The sequence below is a fragment of the Kryptolebias marmoratus genome, linkage group LG23 (genome assembly GCF_001649575.2).
Source record: "Kryptolebias marmoratus isolate JLee-2015 linkage group LG23, ASM164957v2, whole genome shotgun sequence".
Classification (NCBI taxonomy): domain Eukaryota; kingdom Metazoa; phylum Chordata; class Actinopteri; order Cyprinodontiformes; family Rivulidae; genus Kryptolebias; species Kryptolebias marmoratus.
Genome location: NC_051452.1, coordinates 3,038,338 through 3,053,720, shown reverse-complemented (window position 1 = coordinate 3,053,720; position 15,383 = coordinate 3,038,338). Strand labels below are relative to the sequence as shown.

The 15,383-nt window shown below is 43.5% G+C and overlaps 1 protein-coding gene across 5 annotated transcripts in view; it reads right to left on the bottom strand.

Annotated features, from left to right (window-relative positions):
* Positions 1-15,383, bottom strand: part of LOC108244313 (FERM and PDZ domain-containing protein 4-like) — a 59,327-nt gene that overhangs the window by 35,599 nt on the left and 8,345 nt on the right. Inside the window, exon 1 of one of the 5 annotated variants that reach the window (XM_017430414.3) lies at positions 7,281-7,700. The exons of the other annotated variants lie outside the window; for them this stretch is intronic. Within the exon in view, the coding sequence (XP_017285903.1) occupies positions 7,281-7,315 (35 nt within the window). The 5' untranslated portion in view covers positions 7,316-7,700. Of the gene's footprint in view, positions 1-7,280; positions 7,701-15,383 lie in introns of those variants that run through there. 5 annotated transcript variants of the gene reach the window in all.

The following is a 15,383-nucleotide window of genomic DNA, read 5'->3' as shown; positions in this document are numbered from 1 at the left end:
GTGGGCAAATGTGAAGCATTAGCGCACATTTTGGCTTCGGTCGCTGCTCCTGCACGCTCCCGGCATTCTGATGTTAACAGGAAGTGACGTCACGTGTCTTCTTCCTGAGTTATTTGGGCTTATTTTGTATTCCACGCTACACAAACCCACAAAAAAGACACTAGACCGCAGAAACGGTGGAGAATCACTTCAGAAACAATAAATATTGGGTTAAAGTTGCGAGAAAGTTGCGGTGTTTTGGGCAAAGTTGCAAAAAGTTGCGATTTCGCGGGGTTTGCTTGATTTTGCGTTAATAGTTGCGATCGCAACATCGCGGAATCCTGGAGGGTCTGCTTTTTGCGAGTTGCAGACACGATACTTCTATTTCCCATTCTGAAACCGACGTCGTTCTGCAGCGTTCTGGACCCGATACGTCGGAAGCGTTTCCAATTTTTGACCTTAACGTATCCTCGCTGTCATCGTGAAATTACAAATGACGAAACTCATACGTGGGCCGCATTCCAATTACTGCGTACAAACATTGGGATTCTGTGGGCTTCTTTGCATGGAAGGAGGGAGAAAAACCTGAGCAACAAATTTAAACTGTATGGTCTAATCTCTACAGAAACTTCAACTTTCAGGCTTTTTGTCTTTGTTTTTTTTTTTAAAACCAGAATATGAATCCCAATCTCAGATCTGAATGATGTGTTTATGGTATGAAATTAGACAGTAGTTCCACTTTAAAGGGTTTGATTGTTGTGCAGACTGATGAGAGTCAATGGGGAAAACAAACACCCAACAGCCTCACTGCCGAATTCAACGGGAATGTCCCGATCGGAGAGCGCGTCGCCTCGGTTTCAGTCGGTTCCAGAACAAAGGCGTAGATGGGAGATGATGCCGCTTGCTCTCGGAGCCGTTTGCTTTTTGTGAAGCCGAGACGAGGGAAGGAAGTCTGAATCTGAAGGGTTGCGGCGAAACAAAGCCGGCTCCGCGTCATTTGCACAAGTGATTCAATTTGGTTACACGGCAAACGGGGAGCCGAGGCTGAAGCCATTCACGACATTCCTCCAACTGCAGAACGCTCATATTTTCCGGGGAAACGAATCCTCGGAGAAGAAAAGGCTAAACATGCAAGACTGATTAAAGCATTTCATTCAGAGCTTGTGTCTTTTATCAATTAGGCTCTGAAGGATAAATTTTATTCTAGACCAGGCTGAATCGAACTTACTCTGTAGTCCTACACTTTAAAGACTAAAACGCCGTCACGTTCAAGTGCATCCAACGCGCTGATACAATCACGAAGGCTCGCTGACACCTGTGAAGCAGACCGCACTGGGTTTAAATTACAACACGGAGATAAGCGGATGGATGTGCCGCCATACGAAGCCCACAGAGAGGAGAGGCGATTTCATATACGTGAAATGAAACAGCCAGCCGGGCGTCCGGCGCCGACGACCTCCTCTGCAGTGATCACCGAACAAATCCCTTAGGAGGATTATCCAGACTCAAATCAAGAAAATTGTGCAACTTGAAGGGTCAGAGGCAGACAGCGAGACAGAGAAATGAGGGAAGGAGGACGGTTTCCAAGTGGGCTGCTGCTAATTCTTCCTTCTGCAGTTTGATGTTGTTTTTCTCGTTTGAAACAACGAAATGTGCAGCTGGGTTGCTGTAAATGAATGCTTCCTTTTGGTCTTCTCACGCTCCCCGTTTGTCTCCCTGTGGAAGCTGGACGCAATCAATACCTTGAAGCGTCAAGTTTGTTGTCATTTTCTGGAGATGTATGGACCTCGTGTTTTTCTGTTTTACAAGGCAGTCCCTAAAAGATGGCGGCAGTGTATTTTAGGAGCGTGACTCATGCATCTAACTATGATAAAGCAAACTAGACTCATGACTGGACTCATTTGCTTTTTCTAAATGATGATGATGCGGGAGCTCAACGTCTCCATGTATCATTATGTAAACTCATGATGATTAATAAAGACAGGATGGGAACTTTCGATTGGATCAAAAAGGGTTGGTTTTAGAGAAAAGTAGCAGAGGCATCCGTCTCTCCTCCGCCATGCTGAGGATTTCTCCATATTCTGTCATTTTTCACTTTACTCTCACTGATGCTGGCTTACGTTTAAATTTTAAAAAAAAACACTCTCTGAGACAAAACGTTAAACACAGAGTGGGGGAAAATGAAATCAAACCGTACGTGTCGAAAGGGTTTGTGACTGGAGCGCCGTGATCGCAGAATCAGATCAAATGGATTTGGAAGTCCAGGCACACCGCTAAGCCCATGTCGGTGGGGTGCGGCACTCACTCGGCTCGTTTACTGATTCCCACAGCTGCTGTAAATCGAGATCCGGGCACAACGGTACTGGATTGGAGTTGATCTTATATGTTCGACTGGGGAAAGACGGGGACCTCAGAATGACACAGGCAGTCTGATTGAAAGCCGTCTTAGGAAGGGTAAGACACGCAGATGCAGGCTGCCTCTGATAGGCCTGCAACTGCCTGATTACAGTAACCCTCCACTCATGACACCACCACTGATGACCTCTGGGGCCGGTTCTAGATGCACATCAAATTATTTACATGTCCATTGCTGGTCTGTACGTCTACAAGATCATGTCCAAATCAAACTATTTCTTGTGGCTGCTTAACTATTTCTCTAACAAGTGGACAATAGTTAGGGCTGTTAGTGAACCCATAGGTAGGTTTAGTCAAATCTGCCACATGTAGTCAGAGGACATTTTTTATTATTTATGACTTGCACTTTTCTAATGTGCAGCAGTGTGGGTGAGCCTAATGGGTCTGGGCCCACACTCAATAATGAACAAACGAAATATTTAAATTTTGTAAAAACTTAGAATTAATTACAGAATATAATGTTTTAAAAACCTACACTTCCTAATTTTTTTTTGTTGTTGTTGTTTTTGTTATGAGAGAAAACTTACCAACTTAAAATTAAAATAGGTATTTTTATGTCAGCTAATATGCGCTAAACCAACGATTCCCAAAGTTGGGGTCGGGACCCCAGTGTGGGTCACTCAACACCAAATAGGGGTCATTAGATAATCTCCAGATATATACTTACAATAAAAAAACTTAGTTTTTATGCTATGTTTGCACCATAATCGTTACAAAAACTTGAAATACAAGTCCACAAATTGATTTAAAAAATAGCATAATGGATGTTAAGCCTGTTTGTGTTGTCATTATGTCCTTATTTAATAGAGTCATTAGCATTTTTGGATGTTTAAACAGCCAACAGATGGGGTCACACATCTTTGTCACTTTTATTTTATGGGTTGGAAGCTGAAAAGTTTGGGAACCGCTGCTCTAAACAGCACATTGTTTAGACCAGTGGTGTCCAATCCTGGTCCTCGAGTGCCACCATCCTGCATGTTTTACTTGTTCCTCTGCTCCAACACACCTGATCTGCAGGCTTCTGCAATCTGCAGAACATAAAGAGGTGATTTAACCTCTGAATCAGGTGTGTTGGAGCAGGGAAACAAGGAAAACATGCAGGATGGTGGACACCCCTGGTTTAGAAGTTGTTCAGTAGAAAATTAAAGCTAAAGATAAAAGTTGCATGAAAAACATGTCCTGCAACTACATGATCTATTGATATGACATAACATGCTTTGAATTAGGCATCCTAAAATAACTTGAGAATCCTCGACTACCTGTGATTTACATACTAGCAAGACTGAAGTCAACACTAGCCTGATTTTTCTTAATGGTCGCAAGGGACAACTAAAGGACAGGTTTTCAAGTTTTCCTCACGAACTCCAGCAGTTCTGCCATCAACAAGTGATACAACAACCTAGGCCAACGGTGAGACGACAGCTGAGGCCCTAAAAATTCAAATTTGTGATCCAAGTTTGTGTGTTGGATCTGAATTTGACTGTACGTACGGTGTTTAAGCCACATGTTCAGGAGGAGCATCCAGAAATGCAACTGTCAATGCCATCGACTGAACGCAATCCTGGCATCTGTCGAACGAACATCAGCGACTTTGTTTGAGTTTGCACCTTGCACAAACAAGACAGCAAAAATGGCTAACGAAGTACGAATTTTGCATGATCTAATCCTTCGAGTGTGGTCAAAGTATGCAGAAAGGGAGGATAGAGTCAGACTGATGCAAACAATCTGATTTCTTCATGTGAAACAGTTGTTTAACAAATCAGACTACAGACCATGAGTTTATCAGTGGCAAACAGTGGATTTAATTGGAAATGCTAAACACTAACTGACAAGTGATCCTTGATATGCTGACAACGATTCATATGGTTACGGATGATAATACAGTCGACGGGTGGAACACGCCGTGTCGTTGCCATGCCGCTCATGGAAGTGACAAATAAAATGACAAACGAGTATAATTACTTCTTGTTCACTGGGAGACATCCGCAGGGGTTCTGTGATATTAAACAGACTGATAGGCCGTAAGCCTGATGAACGACGACTAATAAGGCCTGATGATAAAAAAGGCAGCCACCGTTTTGGTATTCTCTGGAGACACAAGCTCGGACGGATATGATAAAAAAAAATTAAAAAAAAGTCGGAATGACGCAGGTGATCTCTTTCATACGAATGAGGCAGAGCGCTTCTCCCGCTGAAAGGAGGGCAAAAGGACAAACCTTTAATATGTCCGCCCTGGTATTCACCGGTCCCTGAAAGCTCTGATAGCATCGTGTAGCACTGACCGCGTCTTTTCCAAAGTTAACAAAAAAAACTCGACGTGCACCTCGCATCTTATCGTGCACTGTCAACCGAATATTAATTTTATGAAATGTAGCATGAATCGTGAGCAGATGGTGATCAAGGAGGTGGGGGTAAGGCTTTACCAGTCATACCAAAAACTACATTTAATGAAAAATCATCCAGATATTTTGGTTTTCATGAAAAGAGAAGTGTTTTTCCTCCCCCCCGAGGATCTCAATCTTTTCCAAATCAGAAATGGCGCTCCACTTGAACAGATTGTCGTCTGTAACGCAGCCCGTGCTGAAAAACGGAATCCAAGATGTTAACTCTCTAACTTTAAAATCTCCCCTGCGCAAAGTACCAGAGCTGGATGACTTGTCATATGGCTCTCAGCACAATGGGACTCGACATGCGTTGGCATCCAGCGGAGGCCAATTTGGCACACGCTCCCCGAAATCACAAACAAGCCGTGCTGGCGAGTTCCTCTGCCAAATGCCGTCACAGGAAAAGCCAAGAAATTTCCAAATACTGATACTGTTCGTCCCTTTGTCTTTGGGATTCGCAGATCGGACTCGCCGATGAGACAAACCGGGTGGATACACCATCACTATTTCTGACGAAAAACGGATGGTGCCGGCTGTATCAAAGTGTTTTTGTTTGGCTGATAAATTAAAAAAGAAAAGTCAAAGAGGATGAGAAGCAAACCGGTTCCAACGGGAGGAGCTCTGTCCAAATATCAAAGCTATTAATGCAAATGAGACGCCTTATGAGGGACACAATATGATTACATCCACGAATGTGCGCTTTCTCCGGTGTGATGCATTCGTCGAGATTAATGCGCCAGATATGAGAGTTTTCAATTTTACGACTAATTTGAACAAACACTGCAATGAGGCATTTAAATGCGACTCTTAATGTCGTAAAGACCTGAAGAAGGAAAAGTCGAACAAACTGCTCACCCCGGTACCTTCGAGAAAAGAAAAAAAAACAGAAGAGAGACATTGATTTGTTTTTTTTTCTCCCCAGTTGGGTTTGTTATAATTATTTTTCCAAGCCACTGGGTATTTATGTTCGAACTTATTGAAAAAAAAGGTATTTTCATCACAAACAGCACATAAAAAAACTTGTGACGTGAGCAGCAATAGCAAGATATTGCAAAGTAAAGCTGGGTATTAAAAAGACCCCAGGAGAAACAGCTTTGTGTTACAAACAGGCAAACTGTTGGGACAACCCCTGGCAACTGGTAGAGAAAATTGTGAGATTGTGGCGAATTTCCAACTGTAGTCTGGACCGAGTGACAAACAAGCTGTGTAGCCACGTTTTGCAAAAAATCATTTATTTTCAAGTATGTGGCTTGCAAAAATGTATACATTAATCTGTAGTCCTTCTCTGCCCACATTGTACCCACAGTTATGATTCAATCCACTGGAGTACACTTTAGAAAGGAGGATTTTTACCAGTTTTTTTTTAAATAATTACAACTCATCATCGGCAAGGAGGTTCGAGACACCCGCGACAAAACAGATGGGTTTCAGACGCTCGTGACAGCTCTGTGACCGTAGGATTTTGTTTTTGGACACTCCCTAACGAATGTCGTTCGCCAACTTGGTGGCTTTCAAGAAATTTTATTATCGTTTTTCCTCAAGCAATCACAATTTCCAGAGATGTGTCACAACGCCTTTTTGTGGGCCACGATACCTGAGATAGAACCCAAAAATCTCTCTTCAGCCATGAATTCAAAGCTCACGAAACAAGCGAGCCACTCAACTCCAATCCATCGTTCCAGATCATCAATAAGCAAAATAAATCATCTTAAAACTGTGAGTGATATACAGTACTAAGCCTTGGCAACTCATTAGCGCACACAGTAAGCTGTGAACAAGCCCCAAACAAAATAAAGCCATAAGTTTTCTTTTTTTTGTTTCCTTAATGACAAAACCACTGTTGTCTTCTGATCCTGCATCCACTGATGTTTCAGAGCAAAGCTGGATTTCCTTATTGACAGAAACAAAGTGGTAAAGCTTATTTCTTTCTTTAAGATAAGTGAGAAAATGAGCACAAAGCAAAGGATCTGACTTCCAACTTTGGAGTCGTGTCCTTAAGTTTACATACATTACGACTGGTAGAAACTTTGGATCAAACTTTTAGTGAACGTAGACCTGAAATGCACTCTTCCTGTCAACAAAACAGACGTGTCGGGCTGCCTGGAAGGCTGCAGGTAGACGTGAGTTTGCGTCAGGGAGATTTAAAACCCTCATAGTTTCAACCCTTTCTATGATCCGACTCCCTTTGTGTCCCATCCCTGCCATTAATCACTGCTCATTGGTTACGGTAATAACTTCCTTCATCTTCTCTGTCATTTCTCATCATGGCTGGACCTTTTTTTGGGGGGTTGTTGATCATGTGTTCACTAAATGTTCAACTTCCACCTGCTCATGAATTCAAAACAGAATATCAGTAGAAAATCTACATTGATTTAAGTTTGCTTCTATAAGTCCTTTAACTTTTTAGATGACTGGCTCCATTTCTCCTGGTGGACCCGTGGCTAATTACCCAGAGATCACCTTGAATAACTCCTGGATGTAGAAATCGATGCGCACACTCACCCAGACAGCTTTGGCTTCTTGGAGAAACCAAACATGTCCACATGCTCCTGTTACAGAGCACCAACGTCCCAAAGCCCCAAAAAGCTCAAGTTCTCCTCATCAGCATTCTAAATCCACATCCGAATCCCAGACAATCCGGTGTCAAACCCAGGTCCATGTCAAGAATCAACAAAAGGACTGACAGAGTGAAGTCAGGCAGCAGCAAGTACCACCATCGTTAGAGCCTCATCCGATGTGCAGACTGTCCCATTCTGTCGTTTGGTTCTGTTTGTTGTTGTGGTTTTTTTTCACAAGCAGTCCTAAGAAGTGAAGACGGAGACAGCAAGGGTTGCCCTTCACCTCTCTCCCCCCCCTTTATAGGAAAAGTCAGCCCTTCCGGCTCCGCTCCACCTGGACAGTTTGGGCTGCAGCGAGCCCCCTGTATGTGCTCCACATCGCAGAGGCGCGGGGAAGTGCAGCGATCGGAGCTGCGGCGCGGGAGGGAGAGGGGACGGATGACGGATGCTCTCTGGCTCCGGCTCTGTCCTCCTCCCTTCATCTGGACTCCGAGGACAGAGAGAGAGAGGGGATGCCGAATGAGACCGGGGAGGAGGGGGGATAGCAGAGGATGGACACATAACGAAAAAGACAGGAGAGGGGGGTAAACAGGGGAGGGAAAAGTGCATTGGCTGTAAAGAGGAACAGGGGAGGATGGAGTGGTGATGGGTAAAGGAAAGCTGACTCTGCAGAATGTTAAGAGTCAGTCTCCCTTTAACTCACCCTGTTTACTTTCACACAGCAAGATTCATTTACTAATCATACAAAACCGAAAGAAGGAAGTGTACCGTTTTTCTAATTATCGCCCACCACTGAAGGCATAAAGACCATTTTTGCCCGTGTCTCTGTGTCATGTTAGTAAAAAAGATGATTAATCAAGTACGACTTTTAGGATGCTTAGCATTTTTAGAAGAGCTTTTAAATTACTTGAGTCAAGATAAAGGTGCTGCTGTTGGGTTGGGGTTTTTTTTTTCAGTATAATGACAATAAATCGAATTGAACTGAATAAAACCAGTGAACAGATTTTAATGAGGCTCTCGAAAATATAACCACTGCATATACATCTACAACTGATTAACCTTTGGAGTCAACTCAATGCAATATGGCCGCCACAGCTAATCCAGATTCATATTTTAGCAGACATGTTGCTAAAGTCTGGTGCGTTAGTAGCTGAGACTCACCTGTCTGTTAGCAAAATATCTCATCAACCAATGGGCAGGTTTTAATGCAGAGAGCCATGATTTGATTGGTTCTCCGGGGGAACAAAGCATCAAACCTGACCATATGAAAGGTGTGACGCTACGAAAGGCAGGCGACAAAGGTGACTGCCTGTGGGCGCGTGTTCATTTGTCTGTTAGCAAAATATCGCATAAAGCAGAGGACGGACTTCATTGAAACTCTTGGTTTCCCACACTTGGTGTGGTAGAAGCTGAAAGTCATCCCCCAACGTGCTCCGTGTGAGATCTTTGTCCACATTCCTTCGAGGAACGATAGCTCTGGTTTTACTTTATTAAAGATAAATTCATTTTCCAAAATACTGCCAAGACTGGTGAATACAGAAACATTTATCAGTGCCATCTGTGCCTCTGGTTCTGGGTGTGAAGCAGCCATTTTACTTGAAACAGATTTTTTTTTGACGACCCCGCTTGTCCCCGAGGCCGACGCTGAACCCCACGTTTGGACACGCGTCAAACAAACGTACTTCCCGCGAACGGCGGCCCAGTTGGCCCTCGAAGGGCTTCTCGGGAGACGACAGAGACAAATTGACTGAGGGGCTCTTATCTGTCCGTAAATTCAATTTCCTGTCTGTACTTTATTACAGATCGGCGTTGTTATGGGATGTCTAATGTTATGCATCACTGCGAGCTTCCCTGACAGTTTGCGGGGATTCATCTTGATGTTTTGAAACGATACCCATTCGGCGGTGAATAAATCCAATATGTGTCCTCTCAGACAGGTGACGTCCAAATTGGAAGTTAGACCTCTATACGTCAAAGCGACAGGAAAAGGGGGGTGGGGAAAAAAATGGTAGCGGCAGGTATCATCGATCCCAGCTGGGTTGAGCATTTATTTCCTTCCAACAACATGGCACGGAAGAAAAAAAGGAACTGCAGAAAAATGACAGGCTGCTGAGTATAAGGAGAGGCTCGTCTTCTTGGACAATATCACCCTCTTGTTATCTTGTGAAATGCATGTATTCTGCAGTATGATGATAATGTAGTCTGAAGGCTTCTACGGTAATTGTTTCTGCCGAGCACAAAAGGTTCTTCCTGCACACAGAGACTTTTAAACAAGAATGTAAAAGACACTTTGATACATGGCTGGGTATCTGCAGCTCTCTTTTTTTTTATTTAAGAGCTGAAGCCTTCAACCTTCAGCAGCCAATTGGACCGGCCGAGCAGACTTTGTGACTGATGGGTCGGTTTCCGGAGAAGTGGTACATTTAGGTTTAAGGGGATGACCGAGAAGGCAGGTGCCAAATCTTAACCTGACATGGTAATAAAAGCAGAAAGGCCCAACCCTAACCCTATTTTGTTCAGGAGCAGATGAGGGAACGACTTCGGAAGCGGGAGACGGTGTAAGAAGTTCTGAAACGGTCCACAAAATTTAGTGTCATTATCGTTTGTGTCATAGATGCAAAGGAGGGCGCAAAAAGAGTACTGCTGGTAAGGTGACACTGCACCATAAATATTAAGTTTTGTGATAATTCAAGTCAAAAGTACAGACTATCCTTCTTCAGAGAGAGTAGAAAACTGGACTGAATCAGTTCATCAAAAGTCCCGCACTGAAGCAGAAAGGCCTAATGAATATGCAAGAGGATGGTTTATTAAACGAGTTGAAGTCTTGACTTTGCAAGTGGGGTGTTGGAAGGACATGCAAGAGCTCAAACTTCTGAAACGGCATTTAGCTTCTGTACAGTACCCTAACCAAAACCGACTAACAGTCAACAGAATGAAATTATAGCTACATTGGGGTGATAGAAACCTGTGGCTGATTGAATACAGACATCACAAACTCACATGACCAGTTTGTCCTCTGCATCATACAGCTAAATAGATTTCTAAATCTAAAAATATAATGACTTATTTAGGAAAAAGACGTTTCAAGATGATTCCAGTTTCCTTTCTGTGGGCCAAAAGCGTGCACGTTAGGTTCGTTGGTAGCGCTAAATTGTCCCTAGGTGTGAGTGAGAAGGGTTGTTTGTCTCTATTGCCTCTTTTCCATTGGCTCTACTTGAGCAGCCCCGCTCAATGCGTCGCGTTTCCACCCGCCAGTCTGCTCGGTAGCAGAGAAACGCCTCCTTGTGTTGGTGGGAGGGGGGAGGTGGGGTCCAAAGCCGCACCGCGCGCTGCCGCATTTGTGTAAACAACGCAAGAGCTATGGACAATGTTGGCCCTGTGTTGTTGCTGTTTTTTAAACTTATGGGGATTCTCCTGAGACTTCAGGAAGAGAGGCGCAGTGGAAGAAACGCTCTGGATGCTGCGATTGTTGCGCGGAGTAGGACAGCTGTTATCCGCCGGACACAGCGCCTGGGGGACAAACATTGCAGGGTAAGCTAACGCTGTTGTTTATAGTCTTGTTACTTCGCTACCGTTCCAAAATTGTCTATTGGCGTTTTCTTCGCTCTTCTTACGCTTCAATCCGACTACACCCACGACCAATGAGTGAACAGGAGCTAGCTTGCTTCACCCATGAAAGCAGGGCCGGCCCGGTTGGACCCTGCTTCGAAGCAGGGCCAAAAACTGCCAGGGCTGGCCTCGAAAAAGGCCCGTGGAAACGCTCGCAAAGCCAGCTGAGTAGAGTGGAGCCGGGACCGTTAGGGCCCGTGGAAAAGGGGCATATGTGGCCCTGTGATGGACATGTGACCTGTCCACAGTGTCCCCCCCCCCGGATGGATGTTTCAAGACGTCCCAAGGCATTCATACAGTAGCTGTTACTCAAAACATGTCCCGCTCTGATCCAAAAGACTTTCCCAGTTCTGAAAGACTGGTAGGGAACCCGCATAAAACACATCAACTGAGCGAATTTCGAACCGGAAAGTTGTCCTATGAGTCGTTATGATCCCAGTAATCAAGAGGAAGTTAAATAAGGACTTGTCCCTGGCAACACTATTGAGACGGTTATTCTAGTTGAGACAAATGGATTTCCTTCATTGATCCTCTATGTCAGAAACGTCTATATTACTGTCTTCAGAGAAGGTCTTATCAGTTAAATGCATGTGGACAACAAAGTCCTGAAAAGCAGGAAACAGCGTAAGGTTTCATCTTTAATGCTGGGATGATATAAACAACAACAAACAGTTGTGCTTTAAAGGCAGCCTTGAGAAGAAAGAGGTGAACTGCTTTCAGACCAAAGAGTAGAGACTCTGTGAGGGTATTAAAGTTATAAGAGCTGCGTGTTAGCTTTCGCACCACCTGGAGAACATTCCGGCTGCGCCAACAGTCAGCATCACATTTACAGACAGGAATCCTTAGATGAAGCTTTGTGTTCTGGGCCTGTGGTTTCATTTTAGAGTGGCGTTTAAAAGCATTCAGGATAAACGCTAGGACAGATGAGTCTATTTTGTGCTGCACGTGTTCTAAGAAAAGCTCATCATAGCAGACAACAGCAATAGTTTACAGTAATATCTACTTTAGCAATGCCAGTGCAGTTTAATCGATGCTACTAAAGACCTAAGTTAGAAGTTTTAAAAGTCATAAGTATCCATAAGAAGACACAGGTAGAATGATGACAGGAACCTTGCTAATCCAAAATGCTGGTTATTGTATTTATGTTAAAATAGTCTGTCAGATAAGAAAATTGATTCAGTTTTTTTTATCTTTATTATGGTTCATGAACTTGCTCAGCACCTGACGGACAGGAATGCAGGACCTTTCCTTTTTATCTCGAACGGCTGCTGTCTGCTGATTTAAAACAAGCACCGCTCGTTACTCTGAGGAGAGACGGGAACGCCACCGGCATTCCCGCTTCTGCTTCGCGTCCCGGAGAGATCGGAAGAGAAAGGCAGCCGACGCTCCTTTGTCCACTGATGAAAACAACAAACGCAGCCTCAAGGTCACTGCTTACAGACTGAGCAACCGAGAAAAGACGGCGCCTGTGCGTCGCATCGCCGCGCTGGTTTTCAGCACGTTGTGGCGCTGCGGTCGGTACGTGTGCGGAGTTACTAATGAAGCTGTCCGACTGGGCCTGGGATGGGTATATCTGTGCCTCAAGCTTAGACAAAATGCCAAGCATTTGGAAAAATACCTTCCCACGTTCGCTTAAACTGCGTTTCTAAAAATCCGCCAAATATTTCACATAAGTGCTGTTATTAAATCAGCTCATATGAGCCACAAACAACAATAAATGATGTATTTAAACAATAATAAGGATTCAAATGGTTAACGGTAGGGCTTCAGTAAATAATTGGAACGTACTTGAAGAGTTTTTCCCATTCAACTGTAGCAACTATGGACATTTTCAACCTTCCAGATACAATGACCAACATGATGCAGATTATAAATATTTATCTTAAATGTTTTATTACAGGAACATTTATAAAAGTTAAGGTATTTGCTAAAATTGCAATTTTTACAAAGATCTCAGAATGCATGGAAAAGGTTGTTGTAAGAAACAAGGAAAATATGTTTTAATTTATTTGTCCTTTGCAAGACAATTTATCACCTCGCTGCTTTAGGAGTATAAATACTACTAATGCATGATAATGGATTATTATCAGTGAAGAAAAATGTAATTTTCTGAGTTCATGACTCGAGATTATTGTGCTGTAGTCATCTTAAAGACAAATGAAAGCAATAAATCAGAAACAGATGAAACCGTGGTTTATTCGACGCTTCTCCAGCAACAGGAAAGATGGATGCGCCCTTTCCCAGAATGCAACAGTGCAGGGTTAGGGCGGTCCTGGCCTGTCCTCCCCTGTCATTACAGGGGATAAAGCCGACGCCGGCCCTCGCGTGCGCGCGCACACGCACGAACTCTGTGTGACTCGTCTAAACAATGAGATCATAGAATTTCATTCCCGCACCCCCCGCTTTTTAATCCAAACCAGCAATCTCTCCTTTTTCTTATGACACAGCCCTAATCTGATAGGGCGGACAATCCTGCGGCGCGGGAGGGGGGTGGGACAGTCGGAGACGGGGAGGACGAGGCGTGAGGAAAGGGACCTTTTGACATAAAAAAATTCAAATAAGACAAAAAAACGGGAGAAAAATTCAATCTTTCTCAGAATATTTTGCTAACACACTGGGCTGACTCCAACAATTAATGGCAATCTTCTAAACAATGCTCTCATATCAAATTCAATCTGTAAAATTGACTGAAATGTAGCTATTTTTTGGGGGTTTTAAGTTATAATAATTGTCACAGCTATCCTAAAAAGGTTAGATGTCAATCCAGCGATTACTTTCTGAAGTTTCATTTAAATCCTTCCATTGGTTCATGAGATATTTATCTAACACACAGCTTCCGTAATGGGCAGTAATAAAGTATTTTCCTTGGTTTGCTTATACAAACCAATAAGAATCCTGTTTGTACCTTAATTTATTTATTTTTTCGCCCTCAGAGAGGGTGATTTTTCATTCTACGTGGCGTACGTTATCTTCCTGGAAGCACTCCAGCGGTCTCTGGTGCATTAAAGCAGCTGACAGTTCCATCTGAGCTCGAACAAATAAAGCGTTTGGCTCAGTCCTGCGTTCGGTTTTTAACCCTCTGTTCTCGTGCTGTCAGCTTTATAAGCAGCCCTCTTTAATAACGGAAAATTATGTAACGGAGGGAGCGACAGAATCAGCAACCAGACTCCAAATAGGATCTACAAATACAAATTTACTCTCTCTTGTAACTGCACGTTCGATATTATTAGGCACGCCACTCGCTTATTCCCGCTGGGCCAGGCATTCACTTGCATCAGGATGCAGAGACGGAGGCTCACAAACAGACGGAGCAAATTGATTAAATGCTATTAGCTATTCTTCAGGCCCGGCGTGACATTTAATTATGCGCGCGCTCACCACCAGAGAACCGCATACAGTGCAGGAAAAGCAATGCGATGCGAGCGTGTGGCTTCTCCGTCACACGAAACGAGACGCGATTTGATCCAATTAAGGAACACAAACTGCTACAAAAAAGGAATCTAAACTATGTCAAAAAAAATTAATGAGACTCAATCAAATCAAACCACTACGTTCTGTAATTTGCCACCAGGTTGACACTGTTTTGGCAAAGGGACTCATGGGTAATGTGTGACAATAAAGGGTACCTAAGGGTTTTTTTTGGTCTGGGCAACAGTCCCAAGCTTGCCACACATGACTGGGCAGAGATCCCAGCGATGATGGAAGCATTCTGGGCAGGAGGGAAAGTTATTAATAACAGAATGTCCTGGTACAAACGATGAGAGAACCTCTGAAAGGCTCGGAAACCTATAAAAAGTTGCGTTGAAGTAAATGAGGCGAAAGTTTCAATGGGCGATGACGAACTTAATCAGCATCAGTGTCCAGCAGAAGGTGATGGACATGGGCTAAATGTCTTTTTATAGTGTTGGATTTAAATTGAGGACACACAGGGTATATATAGGGCCCTTAAGATGTTCATATGATATAAACTGTCGTTATTACATCCCTATGTGAACAAGTGATGGATGGATGGATTTATCCCAACGTTTTGTGCATTTACAACAAAATACAGGGGTGCTCAGTTCTTTTTACGTTGTAGGGGTAGGGCTGTCTGTCCCCTTGATTAAAGATTTGTTTTCTTTGAATGAAAGGGCATGAGCCGCGCTAGCAAAACAAACCAATCTGTTTTTCTAATAACTTGGTTCTAATAACAGGCTCAGGCCTCCACTGATTCAGCGTTATGGGGAGTTGGATTCTTTGTGGTCTCTTATTTTGAAGGGCAGAGAACATCAGGCTGTTATTCATGTTGATAACGCAGCTAACAAAGCTGTGAGGACATGTTGGATTTACGTTTATTAGGTTTTATAAAAAAAAAACTATCCTTTTGCTACTTTTACCTTACCTTTAAGCTAGCCCTTTGCTACTTATACCTTACATTTAAGCTAGCCCTTTGCTACTT